Source organism: Schistocerca americana, chromosome X (assembly GCF_021461395.2).
Source record: "Schistocerca americana isolate TAMUIC-IGC-003095 chromosome X, iqSchAmer2.1, whole genome shotgun sequence".
In the NCBI taxonomy this organism is placed as follows: Eukaryota; Metazoa; Arthropoda; class Insecta; order Orthoptera; family Acrididae; genus Schistocerca; species Schistocerca americana.
Window position 1 is genome coordinate 638,083,122 of NC_060130.1, and position 16,602 is coordinate 638,099,723.

The 16,602-nt window shown below is 36.1% G+C and overlaps 1 protein-coding gene across 4 annotated transcripts in view; it reads left to right on the top strand.

The window, feature by feature from the left end:
- LOC124554967 (beta-1,3-galactosyltransferase 5-like) overlaps positions 1-16,168 on the top strand; it is a 295,245-nt gene extending 279,077 nt beyond the window's left edge. For 2 of the 4 annotated variants that reach the window (XM_047128696.1, XM_047128697.1), the window contains one exon: positions 11,298-16,168. In XM_047128696.1, coding sequence (XP_046984652.1) covers positions 11,298-12,403 — 1,106 coding nt within the window. In that variant the 3' untranslated portion in view covers positions 12,404-16,168. The remainder of the gene's footprint in view (positions 1-11,297) is intronic. The other 2 variants (XM_047128699.1, XM_047128698.1) reach the window with 1 other exon arrangement.
- The last annotated feature ends 434 nt before the right edge of the window (positions 16,169-16,602 follow it).

A 16,602-nucleotide genomic window follows, 5' to 3' on the forward strand; every position in this document is an offset into this window, starting at 1 on the left:
TGACACAGGAGGAAGAAGTATGTCTTAGACAAGAATGTCATTGCAAGAAAATTTGTTCATGTCCAATCTCAAAGTATGTTCATTTGGTGTTTCTTGATTTTGACTAATACAAAGAACACTGGCTTATTTCACAGATTGTTCCAGATTATATGGACTTCACAGTCCTATAAACTATGGCAAGGCCTACAGATTGCCAACACATTAGGCAAGAATGGCAACTGACCATCAACATAGGAAGTGAAATTCAATAAACATAAATAACTGAGTACTCATATGTATTAATTACACTATAGTCAAGGAATTACAGTAATCACTCACACCTTGTAAATACATGTATCCATCTAAAGTTATTTAAAATGAAAAGACCACATATATCTAGTTTTGAAAAAGACAGATTCTGCGGTCAATTGCAAAATCACGGTACAACCAATTCATGAGTATTGTCTGTCTGTCAGGGGCCATTGTATTGTTAAATTAGAGGGGGTGAGGGGAGAAGGAGACAGCACAATTTGTTATAGGCTCGTGTAGTTAGTCCAGCAACATCACAGGTTTGATTGACACACTCCAGCATAAAATGCTACTAGAAATATGTGCCTCAGAAGTTAAGATTACAAAAACAGAAATTCTAAATCATTTCAAGAACCATATTAGTTTCTGACTTACCTCTCAAGTAATTACTTCTTTTTTTTTTATGTCCCATCCTGCATGTGGAAATTATTTTATTTATTTGGCCACATACTATTTGAGTAGTCCATCATTTATACCAGGATGTTGGGGAAAGTCAAGTATGCTATAACACTAAATCATGTAAATTTGATCCTCTGTGCACTAACTGTTTGCACATTGTGTTTCTGAGAAGGCAATGGGAATGATATTGGCATTTGCATAGACAAACTACCCAAACTTCATATTGAGTCTTGCTGATGTGCCAGACTAATAGTCCTTAACCTGGTTTGGCTCACTTCCATATGTTAAGCTAGTGCATTATAGATTGTTGTATGACTAGATCATGTAGGGTAAAATTAAATAATTCCAGACTTTTCCAAATATACCATCAGTTGTTCCTCCTGTGTACCTCTCTCAAATCTAATGGAAATGAGACTGGTGTGCTGTTGTTCATATGCTCACATCCTAGCATGGCTTGTGGAGTACAGAAACAGATGTAGATTGAGGAGAAACACAGTATAACAGCTAACCAGTTGCACCATAAGCATGCTTCGTTCTCGTGAAAGTTTATGTTGCATCAAGCTGATGGTTGACAAAGAATTTGATTGCTTATTTCTCTCCTGTATTTTGCTGTCCCATTCTATTGAAGTGCCACAAAGTTTCACAATTGCACAGTTTGTAAAACTGCATGTCAGTGTATAATTTGGACATTAGATAAGTCTTAACTGGTTTCATTATAGTCCTACAGTGTCTGCCCTGGTAAATGATTTCATTCTCATTGGTTCCAAAATACAGATCTTCCAGTCAGATAGGTCAGTTTTGTTTAGAAGTATTGATGGCGAGGGCTTGTATTAAGCAATTTTATAGTAGGTGCTCAGTTCACTGAACTGTCTAGTGAGAGTGTGTGAATGTTAAAAAATGAAGCTACTGACACAATATCCCACTGCCCAAAATGTACTTAGAACTGTGTTGTGAATACCCTCTGATTGCTTCATTGTTAGTATTTTCAGTTTTATTTAGCAGATGCTCTGCCAGAATGAATCCATATTCATTGCTTTTCACATGACCAAACATAAACTTTACAGCAAGAACTCCTGTGGCCAAAACATACTACAAATAATTTCCACCACACATTCACAGGAAACTGAAAATTAATCAGTCTGATGAAATTATAAAACTAGTAAAATATTAACACCTACCTGATGTTTGCAAAAATATTTGTGTTATAAAGTTAGCAAAATTGTCTTAATTCTGCAGAAATGTGACTAAGTGGTAAAGTGCCACACTTCAGATCTAAAGCTCTGACACTGGAATTTTTTCTGTCAATGTTTGGAGGAAGGGCAACTGCATACCACCTCCAATTGGACCTGCCTAGTAAAGTGCTGTTTTTTTTTTTTTTTTTTTTTTTTTTTTTTTTTTTTTTTTTTTTTTCAAATCAACCTTCAGGTTGATGGCAGTTTCACCTTTTTTGCAATAATAAGTATTATAAGAGTTTTCAGACTCACTAGAATTGTCAGGGGACTGTAAAAGAAAACTTCTAGTTGCTGTAGTAACGTCCATGCAGGCACCCATTTGGTGCATGTGTAAAGAAATCTAAGCAAAGGCAGTATAATTCAAGTAAAGGTTTTGTAACTTGCATGGAAATGTGCACTTCAGGGCAACAGGATTCCAGAGGCTTCAAGGTTTAACAGCAATAGGGTAAAAGAGAAGTTAGTCAGATTTGAAAGCCAGTTTATTTCTGTCCGTTCTTTCTGTAAAGTACGGGATATGCTGCCAAATAATTCTGTGGAAAACATAAGATGGCCATTTTAAGGATTTTTTTTCTTTGATTACAGGGATTTAGATTGTTTTGCTGACATCTAACAAATATATTCAAGTCTCACAATGGGGCAAGGTTGGGAAGCAGAAGGTGGCAAATAAGCAATCGTACATGAGAATGAGTGAGATATTGAAAGATTTAAAATATTGAATATTTATAAATCTTATGACAGTATCTCAGAAAGTATATCCCAGAAAAAAGGTGCACACATATTAACTAGGTGTAAACATTAATGTAATTATTACTTTCCCCCTAGGAGAGCAGCAGCCAAATTGGATTGCAGAATAAATATGATCCCACATTTGAGTGAATCTTTACTTAAAACTGAGATTATTCCAACAGAACCAGCTAGTCCCTCAGAGGGGAGGAAAAGATCCCATATTCCACCAGAACATGGAGTAATTGAAGAAAAACACACACACAGTGATTTCAGCATACACATTTGAAAACCTTGTTTATGATAAGGGGATGGAGCATCCACAGAAGCAAAAGTAGATTGTGGTAGATTAGTTCACTGGCTGGCAGAGATGTTCGATGATAAATACTGCTTTTCTCCTGTTTCATTCACCATTGATTTCCATTCAGTACACCATTAAAACTAATAGTAGTATTTTATGTGCCAAGGAATAATACTCTTACAGTGGAACCACAATGCCATTTTGTCTCAAATGAATTTTCTCTTATTTTGTCAGATAATTTACTCATAATGTTATCATGAGGAAAAAAATCTCACACCTGATACTGCAGCAGAGTAAGGGTATTATCTGTTGTTGTTCCCTTTTGTGGTGTCATATCATTGTTAACATTGCCCAGTGTTGTGGTTGCCAAGACCCATCCTAGTAGCCCACCTCAGATAGATCCAAAGATCAAGCAGTAACTGAAATGAAAGCTGCTTCAGCAGAAAAGATATTCTTCTCATTCCCAGGTGAAGCAACACATTATTCCAAAAGCAACTTTGATATTATGTTCCATAAGATACAGTGGAGGGTGGGGGATTACATTCGTCTGGAAAGCACTTTCTTCCTTTCTTAGTGGAATAAAGTGTGACTCTTCCCCCCCCCCCCCTTTCTTCCATTCTCTGGTACCTTCCAAAATTTCAAATTTTTGTTGTCGTTTCATTAGGTGTGATTTTTAAAATGCCTTTTGACACTGCTGAACTTGATACATTGGGTTACCCAGTGTGCAGGATTGATGGTAATTGTACTTGATCAAGGATATGACATCTCACGTAAGGTATACATTGCTCCATTAGCTAAAAGCAAAGTGATTTGACATAACAGTTTATTGTTGTAGGCATTCCACGTAAGTCTTTGCCAGGGGATAAAAACTCTTTTGTGAATACAAACATGGAGAACCAAGCCATTGCAGACTCATTCATTTCTTGTGGTGCAGTTCTAACTTCTGTGATTTGGTCTGTAGGACAATTTCATTGTTGACAACTTGGCTTTGCTATACTACACTGATAATGGATACTTACTTTGCCTCCAACAGAATTTCTATTCCTCACACATGGTCACCAGTTCTTGATTTGATGTCAATTATCTCAAAATTTTATACTATTACATGGAATTTTGCCCAACATGTGTGTGATTCACCCAGTCTGTGATCCTACTTTATGTAACCCTTGTATGAGTAGTGTATACATCATATGGGGGTTGTCAGGTATCTGTATATTGTAATTCATTGATGATGCAACACACCATTGGTGCCAGAGCATGAAAATTCCCCTTCCATGCGAAGGAGTTTTTTAGGGGCATGGGGACTGTGGGCAACGGTTACCATTCCAGGCAGCTGTAGCCAATGCTGCGACAGGCTAGCAGGAGAGCCTCTGGTCAGAATGGGTAGCCACAAGACCCCCCAGCAATTTCACCTGATAGAACAGACCATTTCAGTGCATAAGGGTATGATCCCAAATTTTTCTCTTCACCTGACATATTATTAGAGGAAAATAGATTCAATAGAAATATTGAGAAATGTGCCCCTCAGTACATTTTTTGGTCACAAAATAAATGTTTTTGCTTGACATTTTCAGGATAAACAAACAAGAAGTCACCCTAAAGTGCATGGCAGAGGGTACCTTGTAACATTGCTAGTCATTCCATTTCCTTTTCTGCTCATCAGTGAGGTGAGGGGAAAACAACTTTCTACATGCTTCCATAAAAGTCCTTATTTCTCGTAGCTTGTCTTCATGGTCCTTATGTGTGATGTGCATTTATGGCAGCAGAATCGTTCTGCAATTTGTCAGAAATGTTGGTTCTCTAAACTTTCTCTACAGAATTCTTTGGGGGAAAATTGCCTTCTCTACAGAGCCCCATTTGAGTTTGCAGAGTATTTCCAACTGTTGATCAAACCTGCTGCTAGCAAATATAGCAGCACACATCTGAATTGTTTCAAAGTCTTCTTTTAATTTGACTTGTTAGTGATCCCAAACGCTCAAGCAGTACTCAAGAATGATTTGCACAACAATTCTGATATGGTCACCTTTTATAGTTGAGCTACATTTATCGATAATTCTCCCACTAAATCATGACTTTCTGAATTAAGTTACATTTTTCTCACAATTAGAACAAGCTGCCATTCATTACATTTTCTATCAGTCATCCTGTTTTCTCGTATTGTCAGTCAAGGACAACACTTTCCCATACACTACAGCAGCATCAGCAATTACAGAGTGCTGCTCACCCTGTACATCACATAATTTTTGCATACAGATAACAAGAGCAGTCCAGCCACACTTTTATCTGAGAACCTACTCCATATGCTTGGACCTTTAAGTCTGCAGTGTGACACTGTTTGAAATGCTTTCTGGAAATGGGGGGAATATGGAATCTGACTCTTCCTCTTTATCTGTGGCGCTGAGGATATCATTCGAGAAAAAGAATACAGAATTTCACACAAGCAATGTTTTCTATATCTGTGTTGATTTTTGAATAGAAGCTTTTCTCTCTCTTGAAGAAAGTTTATTGTATTGGAACATAGAATATGCTCAAGAATTCTGTAGCAAACTGACATTTAGGTTATTGGTCTGTAATTTTTACAGGTCCTTTCTTATATCCTTCTTATATATATATGAGTCACATGCACTTTTTTCCAGTCATTTGGGACTTCATGTTGGGAGAGAGATTAACAATAAATGGAAGCAAAGAAAGAGGTCAAAGTCATAGTGTAATATGTGTAAAACCAAATTAAGATTCCGCCATACCTCGTGATTTACTTGTTTTCAACTGTTTCATTTGCTTCCCAATGCCAGGGATTCATATTTCTATGTCTTCTATATGTAAGTTTGAGCAGCAGTAAAATGATGATATGTCTGCATAATTCTCTTGTATTAATCATTTTTTAAATGTGAAATTTATAACTTCAACTTACCATTTGCTGTGTTCGATTGCCACACCACACCAGACTGGTCTGTGACAGACTGATTATAAGCCTTTGACCCACTTAATGATTTTTTTGTAAGAATAGAATTTGCTAAGATTCTTGGCAAGATCTATTACTAACGTGTGATGTTATTAACGTTAGTAACCATCTTGGTGATGATTCCATGTACTAATGTTCTAGACATAGATGACTTAGTTCACCAAGGCCAGTTACTTGTGGGCAGTTATCTTTAGTCAGACTTAGTTTCAACCTTGGTAGACATAATATTCTTGTTGTTTGCAGTAAACACTCCCACTTCTGTGATGTTTAACTTGTCCTTTTTTTTATATACATTCCATGCTTTGTTAAATATTTCAAAGCATAGTACTTATGGTTTCTTCCAGCTCTCAGTTCAGAGTATAATCTGAGGACAACAGCTTTCCAAAAGAGCAGTAAATTCAGGGACTTTGTTACAAATGCTTGGGCAATTTAATGTTAAAATATTGGCATTTGAAGTGTCTTACTTTGTACATGACCAGATACCACTCTCCGTGTACTGACTTGTGAGCATTAATCAAAGGACCACAAAGAGTTGCCTGACCTAGAGAAACGATGTGCACTCCATATGTCCTCTGTGACCTGATCAGTTGTTTCCTCACCCCTAACTACTACCAGCTGTGCTTCTTCTTCAGCCTATCTTAATCCACTGATGTATCTGCAGCAAATATTGTCACAGGATTGACGGAGCCTCAGGCTGATGCTCTCCACTCAGCTCCAAACCAAAGGAACCCAATGAACTATGGGTGTGATACTGCAGATTGTTAATTGTGCTTGCACCCAATGAGCAGTCTTCACTTCTTCACAGCTGCTCATATGAACTTAGGATGGCCTCAAAACGCAGGTGACGGGTGCACTTGGAGACTATGCGAGCCATAACTTGAGGATGAATGTACCTGGCACCCACGATAACTGCAGTCAGTGCCTCTTGCATGCCTTGGATGAGACCCTGGCAGACATCAGTGCACACACAGGAGTTATTCCCAGACCTAGATGCTATTTCTGTAAGGCGTTTCATAATACACCCCACACTGTATCTCCTGATAACTATCTAACCCCTCCACCATTGTGCCTGCTGAGACACTATTTTAAGGAGTAGGCCACTTGTCCACTTTTAGGGTAAAGTGCTGAATGCTGACAGCCAGTTCCCACATTCACTCTCTACCTTGAGCCACATGAGTGGATTACAACTTGTCAGTACCCTGAGATGAATGCAGTTTCCCCGTATCAAGTGCACTGAAACCTGCCTCAGCAGCATAGCCTTATGGCTAAAACAGACAATACTTGAGGTATAACACGCAACATACCAGTTTCTCTGCTGGCACTGCATTCTGATGCAGCACCCTGCAGGCAGCTAACTGTGGCAAACAGCATCTTCTTCTATTGGTGAAAGACGACTAGCTCCTCCTGTGTCTGTACACAAGACACACACTCCCTATCTGTCCTAATACTAAAATTTGAAAGAAAACAACAAATAAAAACTAGCTCTGTTGTCTTTAAGGCACAGATTTGCACCAACAAACCTCTTAATGTCACAAATGCAAGTTATTAGGAAACATTGAGCCTGTTACTGACAGTGATTCACTGCAAATTGACAAACACATCTCTTTACAAGACGATTGAGGGTGCAATTTTTCATATTGACCTCATATTCTAGACAGATCACAGAACTGCTTGCAGAAAACAGCTGACTGCTAGCATCTTGAAGGCAGATTTCTAGTGGCTGAAAGATTACTGCAATTTTTGGTTAACTGCCCAACACCTACTTGGGCACTATCCACCTGCCCCATAATCTGTGCCCAACTGAGACTAGCACTCCATTGTCAGTGTTAAAATACTTACATATTTTCATTTTTAAATCTCCTGATACAAAAGTAACATCTTTTTAACCTTGAACTGGAATCTTACGCTGTGTCATGTTCAATAAACATTTTAGTGATAGTCGACAAGGAGTTTAATACAGATGAGTTAGTACACTTTACTGGAACAAAGAAGCAGGGTCTGTGTGTACTTTCTAGACACAAATGGTCCTTTGTTCAAAGTAATGAGCCCCCAACTAACTAATATATTTGATAGCTACACAAGTTCGTAGCATCAGTTTAGATTCTTTTGTCATGTCATTTCCTGACAGACTGCAAAAACGCATCTGTGATAAACATCTCGTACATTGCTACAGAATTGATCAAATTTGATGAAATGTGTCACAGCATAAGGAAACAATTCAAGTTTGAAATAGTCATTCACCAATAGGCCATGGTAAGTAGTTGCTTAGTAATGCAGGTAGTCTCATTTCTTTTGTGTCAAATTAGTATATATTACTCACAAGGTTTTTTATCTTGTGATGTTTCCTGCAACAAAGATCACACCCAAACCTAATTTTTAGATCAATTTGTATTATCTTCCTCTTACACATTACCATAAACAGTTTTCTTTGGCATGGTTGGATTTCTTCCCATAGAGAAAACAAAGCTTGGAAAATGTCTGTCAACAACCTGAGTCATCGTGACATCTGGGAGGGAGATCTTGGAGTTGGATTTAATTACTTTTCACTGTTATTAAAATTAGAAACTGCCAACATGAAAGTATGATACAATATTTTCTTGCAGTAGGAAACAAAAGAAAAATTCGGAGTAGGTATTAAAGTCGACGGAGAAGAAATAAAAACTTTGAGGTTCGTCGATGACATTGTAATTCTGTCAGAGACAGCAAAGGACTTGGAAGAGCTGTTGAACGGAATGGATAGTGTCTTGAAAGGAGGATATAAGATGAACATCAACAAAAGCAAAACGAGGATAATGGAATGTAGTCGAATTAAGTCGGGTGATGCTGAGGGAATTAGATTAGGAAATGAGACACTTAAAGTAGTAAAGGAGTTTTGCTATTTGGGGAGCAAAATAACTGACGATGGTCGAAGTAGAGAGGATATAAAATGTAGACTGGCAATGGCAAGGAAAGCGTTTCTGAAGAAGAGAAATTTGTTAAAATCGAGTATAGATTTAAGTGTTAGGAAGTCGTTTCTGAAAGTATTTGTATGGAGTGTAGCCATGTATGGAAGTGAAACATGGATGATAAATAGTTTGGACAAGAAGAGAATAGAAGCTTTCGAAATGTGGTGCTGCAGAAGAATGCTGAAGGTTAGATGGGTAGATCACATAACTAATGAGGAGATATTGAATAGGATTGGGGAGAAGAGGAGTTTGTGGCACAACTTGACAAGAAGAAGGGACCGGTTGGTAGGACATGTTCTGAGGCATCAAGGGATCACAAATTTAGCATTGGAGGGCAGCGTGGAGGGTAAAAATTGTAGAGGGAGACCAAGAGATGAATACACTAAGCAGATTCAGAAGGATGTAGGTTGCAGTAAGTACGGGGAGATGAAGAAGCTTGCACAGGATAGAGTAGCATGGAGAGCTGCATCAAACTAGTCTCAGGACTGAAGACAACAACAACTACTTTCTTCTGATTTTGTGATTACATAGTGAGGTGACCAAACAACACTGGTGCAGAGTCCAGTGATTAGAAACCTTATGTCACCACCTTTCCTCCCCTTGTCAGCCAGATTCTGCTGGTGACAGGGAAAAAACTATCAAGTTTTCAATTTTTTTTAGTGGACTCCCTTGTGGCAGCAGTTGCAGAAGGTTATTTTGAACTGAGTTGGCAATGGTTGAGTTCTTTCCAAAGTGTACTGTATCATATTAGATCCTGGACAGGACAGTGGATTTTTGGATTCTGCTGGAAAAGAAATCCCAGATGTGGGTAACCCCTCTTGCCCAACAAAATCGCAGCTGTATCTGGTAGCTTTACTTTTAATATTTGTGTGTGATGTCATTTAATCTGGGAAGTTTTTTTTCTTTGCCTTTCTAAACAGTTTTCTGTTAGAACTTTGTCAGTTAGAACAAGAAATAAATTTTCCAAAGTCTGCTGTGTTTGTTGGTGTTCTTTTAATGATTCAACCACTGTCGGACTTCTGAAATTCCTCAGGGTTTTATGGAATATATAAAGAGTGCAAAGATGTTTTGTGGTTTTAGCAATTGTAGTTGAAATACAGACTGCCAAGCATAATTTTTTTCCGCTTCCATTGGTCTGTTTTCATGTTTAACGTATTTTCTGAAACTACTTCTTATCCTTGCTAATATTTTTTTAATCTTTGCATATACATAAGCTTCATCTTTTTCTTCTCATTTTGTCAGGAAATGCTATAGATGTGTGAGATAAAACTTCGTTTACCAAAATGTAATCAGTCTGCAGTAAGCCACATATAAGTGTCGTTTTTGTTTCTTTAAAAAGGAAGTTAAATTTCTAGCACTCTTTTCTGTGACACATTATTCCTGCTTTAAATGCATTGATGTTCAAAGCAGCTCAATTTTCCCTAATTTTCATAGTTAGTCACTAAACATTTCTGTTGATAATTTTTGCTGCACTGTGGGAGAAGCAATTGGTTGAAATGTTTTTTACATAAAGGTAAGGAATTGTTAAGTGATTTATTTCAGAAGTAGCTTGTAACAAATGATTTGCCTTGGTAACCGTGAGGGGTGTAAGACAGTGGCTTTCAACTGCTTCGTATTTTTTTGCAGAGTAAAATCATTATCGTAAATTTAAAGCAATACTTAGATATAAATAACATATTACGTACATTTCACGAAAATACAGGTAAAATTCCATGCAAAATTTCTGAATTTATGCAGAATCTTACTACAAATTAGAATATATTTCTGTGAGAGCTGCAGAGGAATTTGATAACTGCACATCTGTCGGCAAACATTTTTGCAGACTTTACAGACTTTAATTTGCTTCATGCAATATCTAATACGAATTGGCAGCAACTAAGCGATGCTGAAGGTGGGTGCTTATAAAGCTGAATGAATGCATGCATGCTAACTGTTTCTGCACCCATTATTTATAAACTAAAGATTGCAGGTTGTATGTTGATGATCTCATGTGACATTTCTTTTAATTTTGCTAATTTATTAAGATGGTAGTGGTGAATTTAATCATAGCAGTTGCATATTTGTAGTTAGCATGTTCTTAGCCCCACCTCTCTCTCTCTCTCTCTCTCTCTCTCTCTCTCTCTCTCTCTCTCTCTGCACCAGTCTCTGTCTATGTCGCTCCCCTGTGTGTGTGTGTGGGGGGGGGGGGGGTGCACTGATATGTTTCCATAAAATTGCCTTTTTTACCTATCTTTAAATTAATAACCATTTTGTAGTGCTCTTTGAGATATGCAAGTTACTTAATAGGTGGAGCTGGATTATGTACATAAAAATATATAGTTAAAAAGCTGATGGCATTTAATAAGTAGATTTTGATGTTAGTGCTAATGTTCTTTGAAAGTATTATTTGTATTTTTTCTTATATATGCTTCATTAATTGCAATTAATACCACAAATGTGTGTTACAGGAAACAGAAAGGCAGCTAATATCACAGCACCAGATGGCTCTGTTATTGTAGAGGTAGATGCATCGAAAAACAATATTGCTGCTCTTAAAGTTTCAAAAAATGCTATTTCTACTGCTGCTTCACGAGTAGTTTCTGTACCTGTGGGTGAAAACTCAACACACAACACAACACTTCGTGAAGCTGCTAAACAGCCAAAGCCAGTTGCAAATACAGCTGCAGCTGAGAAGAGTGCACCAAATGTTAAAGCAGCAACAAAACCAAATAATAGTGATCCTGCTGACAAAGCTGTTGTGACAAATACCATATTTGATGCAGGTTATTTCATAACCAATGAAAATTTGTGTATAGATGATGGGCAAAATTTGCAAATTTTAATAATTATTACATCAGCCCCAGCCCATTTTGAAGCACGCATGGCCATTAGACAAACGTGGGGAAGCTTCAAGCAACGAAAAGATGTTGCCATGTCATTTCTCATTGGATCTGTGCAAGATAACAAAACTAATCAGACTCTAGCCACTGAATCAGATATGTATGGAGATATCATAATGGCACAATTTTTTGATACCTACAATAATTTAACTTTAAAAACACTTTCTATGTTGGAATGGGTTGATAGCTATTGCAGTAAAATAAAGTTTGTGCTGAAGACTGATGATGACATGTTTATAAATATTCCAAGACTACTTAGTTTTGTTAGCAAGCATTCAAAAGACAAGAGAACAATTTTTGGAAGACTAGCAAAAAGGTGGAAACCCATACGGAACAAGAAATCTAAATATTATGTCTCTCCAAACCAGTATCGACCTTCTGTGTTCCCTGATTTCACTACTGGCCCAGCTTATTTAGTAACGGGAGATGTGGTGCATGACTTGTATGCAACAGCACTTAACAAAACATATTTAAAACTTGAAGATGTGTTTGTGACAGGAATAGTGGCACAGGATAGGAAAGTGAAAAGAACTCATGCAAATGAATTCATGAATAAACGAATAACATTCAATCCTTGTGCTGTACAAAAAGTTATCAGCATACACATGGTTAAGTTTCACGAACAGTTTGATCTGTGGAAAAAACTTTTAGATGGAAGGTCAAAATGCACGTAGTGTACTTGTTGTAAATGTGACTTGTCATATAATGGCAAATTCTTTATAAAGTGCTGTTCATTATGTATTGCTATTTATTGTATATGTTTCCCATTTCATTAGTTTTGGTTCAGGTTGCAATGTCTTTAATAGATAGTTGTTACCTGTACACTGTTGTGTATAGATATGAAGACTGAATGTTTGAAACCCAACTATTTAAATTTTGTTGAATATGACATCATGTAATATTTATTTTGTGTAATATGTGTTCATTTGTGCATTTTACAGTTGGGTTTCTCCTTTTGTCTTGTTTACAAGCATTTATTTTTTTTAATGTATGCCATTTAATTTAAATCTGTACCATTATTTTTATAAGTTCACTCAGCTTCTCAAATAAGACTTTATACTGTCATATACTAATTGCCAGGTAGCTACTTTTACCAGGATTTTTCTATACCTGTAGGTGCTCTATATTTCTTTTGTGTCTTGTATTTCAATTTCCAGTATTACAGCAAGAATACATAAATTGTTTTTATACTAAAGCACTTTTTTTGCCACCGATCTCAGTTGTAGCAGTATTATAGACCATTTTCCTGTTGTAAATATATAAAACCTTTGTGAGAAGTAGCACAACAAATCTCTTGCCTGTTGTGTGCACTAAAACACTGATTGCCAGTCACCAGTTTTTTACAGTACTGGTGATGATTAAAAACAAATTCCTTTGCTATTCCATCCATATTCAGAAAGAAGAAACAAAGAAGAAGAAAAAAATTGTAATTATAATATTTATGCTTTATATATCTTTCATAATGTCGCTGTTAGCATTCTGGTTATCACTTGTTCCTCTCCCTCCCCCTCTTTCCACCTGCTGCCCACACCCATATACCCTCACTACTGTAAAATGAGTGAAGATTGTAACAGACAAAATGACTTCTTGCAGCTGGAGTGTGTAATACTATCTTCATTAATGATGTGTGCTAGAGGAAAGTTGTTGCCCGTGGAATATAGAGGATGTTTTATCAGTACTGTGCACAGAAGTTTTAGGCATATTATGATTATATTTAGGAAATACTCTGTTCATTTAAAATCTTGCTGTTCAAAACTTTGCTACAATTTCCTGTACCTGTTTAGTTCCAGTCGAATGACATATTGTTTGGATAAAAACTTTTAATTATTTGAATTGTCCACATAGTTTGTGCACTGGGATTATTTTGGTCATTGAGGGAAAGAAGATATGGGGAATCATAGCTTAAGAATTGAAAACAAAGAATTGTAAAATTTCTTTAAAAGCGATAGTAATAAACTACATTTTTTTTTACTGTGAATTTGATGTATAAGTAGCAGAATATTTGGAAATTGGTTTTGTTTTTGTGTAGTCTCCCTGCACAGCCTTACTTTCTCTTCTTCCTCTCTTCTTTCCTGTTCCTCTTTGAGTTGTCTCCTCTATTCTTCCATAAACATTTCCTTCATTTTCATTTCAAATTTTCCATGTTCTTTTGAAGGAATTTCAGTATTTCAACAGAACTCTGTTGTTTCTTGTGCTTCATGGTGTGGATCATTGATTCAAACAGCTTTTTCACAATGACAACAGGAGTCTGTCTTCAAACTTTACTGCTTCTGCAGCTCTAATGTTTGGTTTTTACAGCTACTAATACACAACAAGGTTAGCTGTCCACCACACTCAAAGGCCTTGTCACAGTCCATAAATGATCCTTTTATATTCACTACTGAAGTATCCTACCTGAATGTTTATCCATTTGTATACATTTACAGAATAAAATTTAATGAATTCTTTCTTGCATACTCCTTTCCTCACCAGTGAGACATTTACAGCAAAGGGTAAATCTACAGAAAAAATTAAACACATAATTAACCAAACTATTTGATGATATACTTTCATTTGTGCCTGAATTGTCATCTCATCTAAACATTCTTGTTGACTTGTTTCATTGCTTTTTCCATGAATGCTTACTTAATAAATGGTATCCATTTGTTCAACAATTTAGTGCAGTGACATTTCTAGTTTCCAGACTTAGGATTAATGCTGCCACCATTTTGTTTGTTTGCTTTAGATTTGAAGTAAGCTAGTAAAGTGTACAGTGCACTATAATTTTTCTTAGAACTGGTAAGACACTGGATTGTAGTGCAAGCTTCAGTGTAGTTTATTCACATGAAAACATGTGCTCAACCATTTTTCTTATTTCGTATATAAACTTAAAGGAATGTTTCTTTCTCAAAATTTAGAATTCATTGCCATTTATGATTTCAGAGGCACTTAAGTCGGTGTCTTTTTTGTGAGTAGGATCTGCATCTGCTGGTAAATATTCTTATTTCCCCTTTTCAGAAGCATTATTAAAATATTCCTAACATTTAAGATGCTTGTTGTTAGCAATAGGTAGATTAATGGGAGAGCACAGACCATGGTGAGAGATTTTGCACTAAACAGTGGTACAAATTTTTTTAGAAGGAGCCCCCAGTTAACTGTTAATTGCTGACTGTATAATATCAAATATTAGAAAAACAAAGGGAAATAGGTTGTTTAATGTTAGAGCAAAATGTGTAATTCACTGTAACTGGAAGTTAAACAAGTATTTTTTGGATATAGAACTATAAAAGTATATGCATTTCACATTATACATAAGTGTGGTGCTGTATGATTATCTCCCCTGTGTTCAACAAGGCCAATATTTATTTTCCCTTTTTCTGGACATCTGGTCTTAGTCGATGTCAATGAAATTTTGATTATTTAAATGTAGAGGGTCTGATCTTGCTACAAGTACCCAGTGAAAAAGATTTTAAAGAAGTTGAATTATCATATCGTATTTTATACTGTTACTAAGAATGCTTATTTCTGACAACTTTCCAGAAGTGTGCAGAATTGTGGTGGTTGTTGGTGACAAATGTTTCAGGGTGGTGATTTAATTCTATTTTTCTATTATAAAACATGGCAAAATGAGGCAGTCAGGTGTGTAAATGTGGTAGCTACATTTTAAATATTTTTGTAAATGTTTGTTAATTGTCTTAGGATCTTACTTAGAACTTCTAACTATAATAAGTAGAAGATTTATAAATAATATGGAGTGGAATACATACCATTCCATGTAAACATGGGATCAATCTATATTTTGTTACTTACCCCATGAACTATTAGAATTTACTGGGTGCCGTTGTAAATGCTTTGGTGTTGATCTATGCACTTGTGAAAAGTGAATTATGATATTTTTTGTGTCATTTTTCCAAATTTAATGTATAAAATCTGGCAAATCAGTGATACATGTCCTTACTAGCTAACTGTCCTAAAGAACATTTGCAGAAGTTGAAACTTACAGCTTTGTAGGACCACTGAAAACTGTGCACAGTATACATGAAAATTGAGTCGACAATAGATTGGTTTCATTTCTTAAATGAAGTAGACCTACACATGATGTTTGTGAAGCAAAATTTAACAATATGTATATTGTTTACTCATTACTAAATTGAATTAAATGACATTTATAATAAACATTATTGTTTAATGATCATGAAACAGATAGGTAAACGAGGTGTTTGAATTTACTGAAAATTATTTTGAGTGATATTTTTATTCATTGTAGTCTAAGAAACAAACTTGGTGTTTTTAGTAATCTTCTTTACACAAAGGAAAGTGTTAAAGACAATGTGGTGGAAGTGTTTGTGCATACTGAGCGTATCCAAAATTTAAAGTGTGTAATTGACTTCAGAATGTTTGCTTTTCAATTTGATGTAAACAAGCATGTTTTTGTCACAGTAAACAGATGCGACAGCTGACATATTTTTAATCAGTATTTTTTGAAGAAGAGATATATCTTGTTTCACAGTTAGCTTGTCTCACATTTTGTGTGTGTGTGTGTGTGTGTGTGTGTGTGTGTGTGTGTTTCACATTGCAGGTCAGACAGGGCTGATCAGTAACTTGTGTACATCAACATCTTGTGTTTCTTGGTTCCTTCGGTCCTGGCGTATAGCTGGTTGTTGAGTTTCTTTACAAAGTAATACATTCATCTCTAATCATACTTACATCTTTCATAATACATGTTACAGAAACTAAAAACATTTAGAATGCCTTTTAACATGCACTTTCAATGATAGAATCAAAATATGAAGAACTCCATGCCTGTATTTCAGAGTTGTGATCTGAAGTTCTGAAGATACAATAGAGTTCATGAATGTGCAGTGAAAGTTAATTACCTCAATTTGAATAGGAA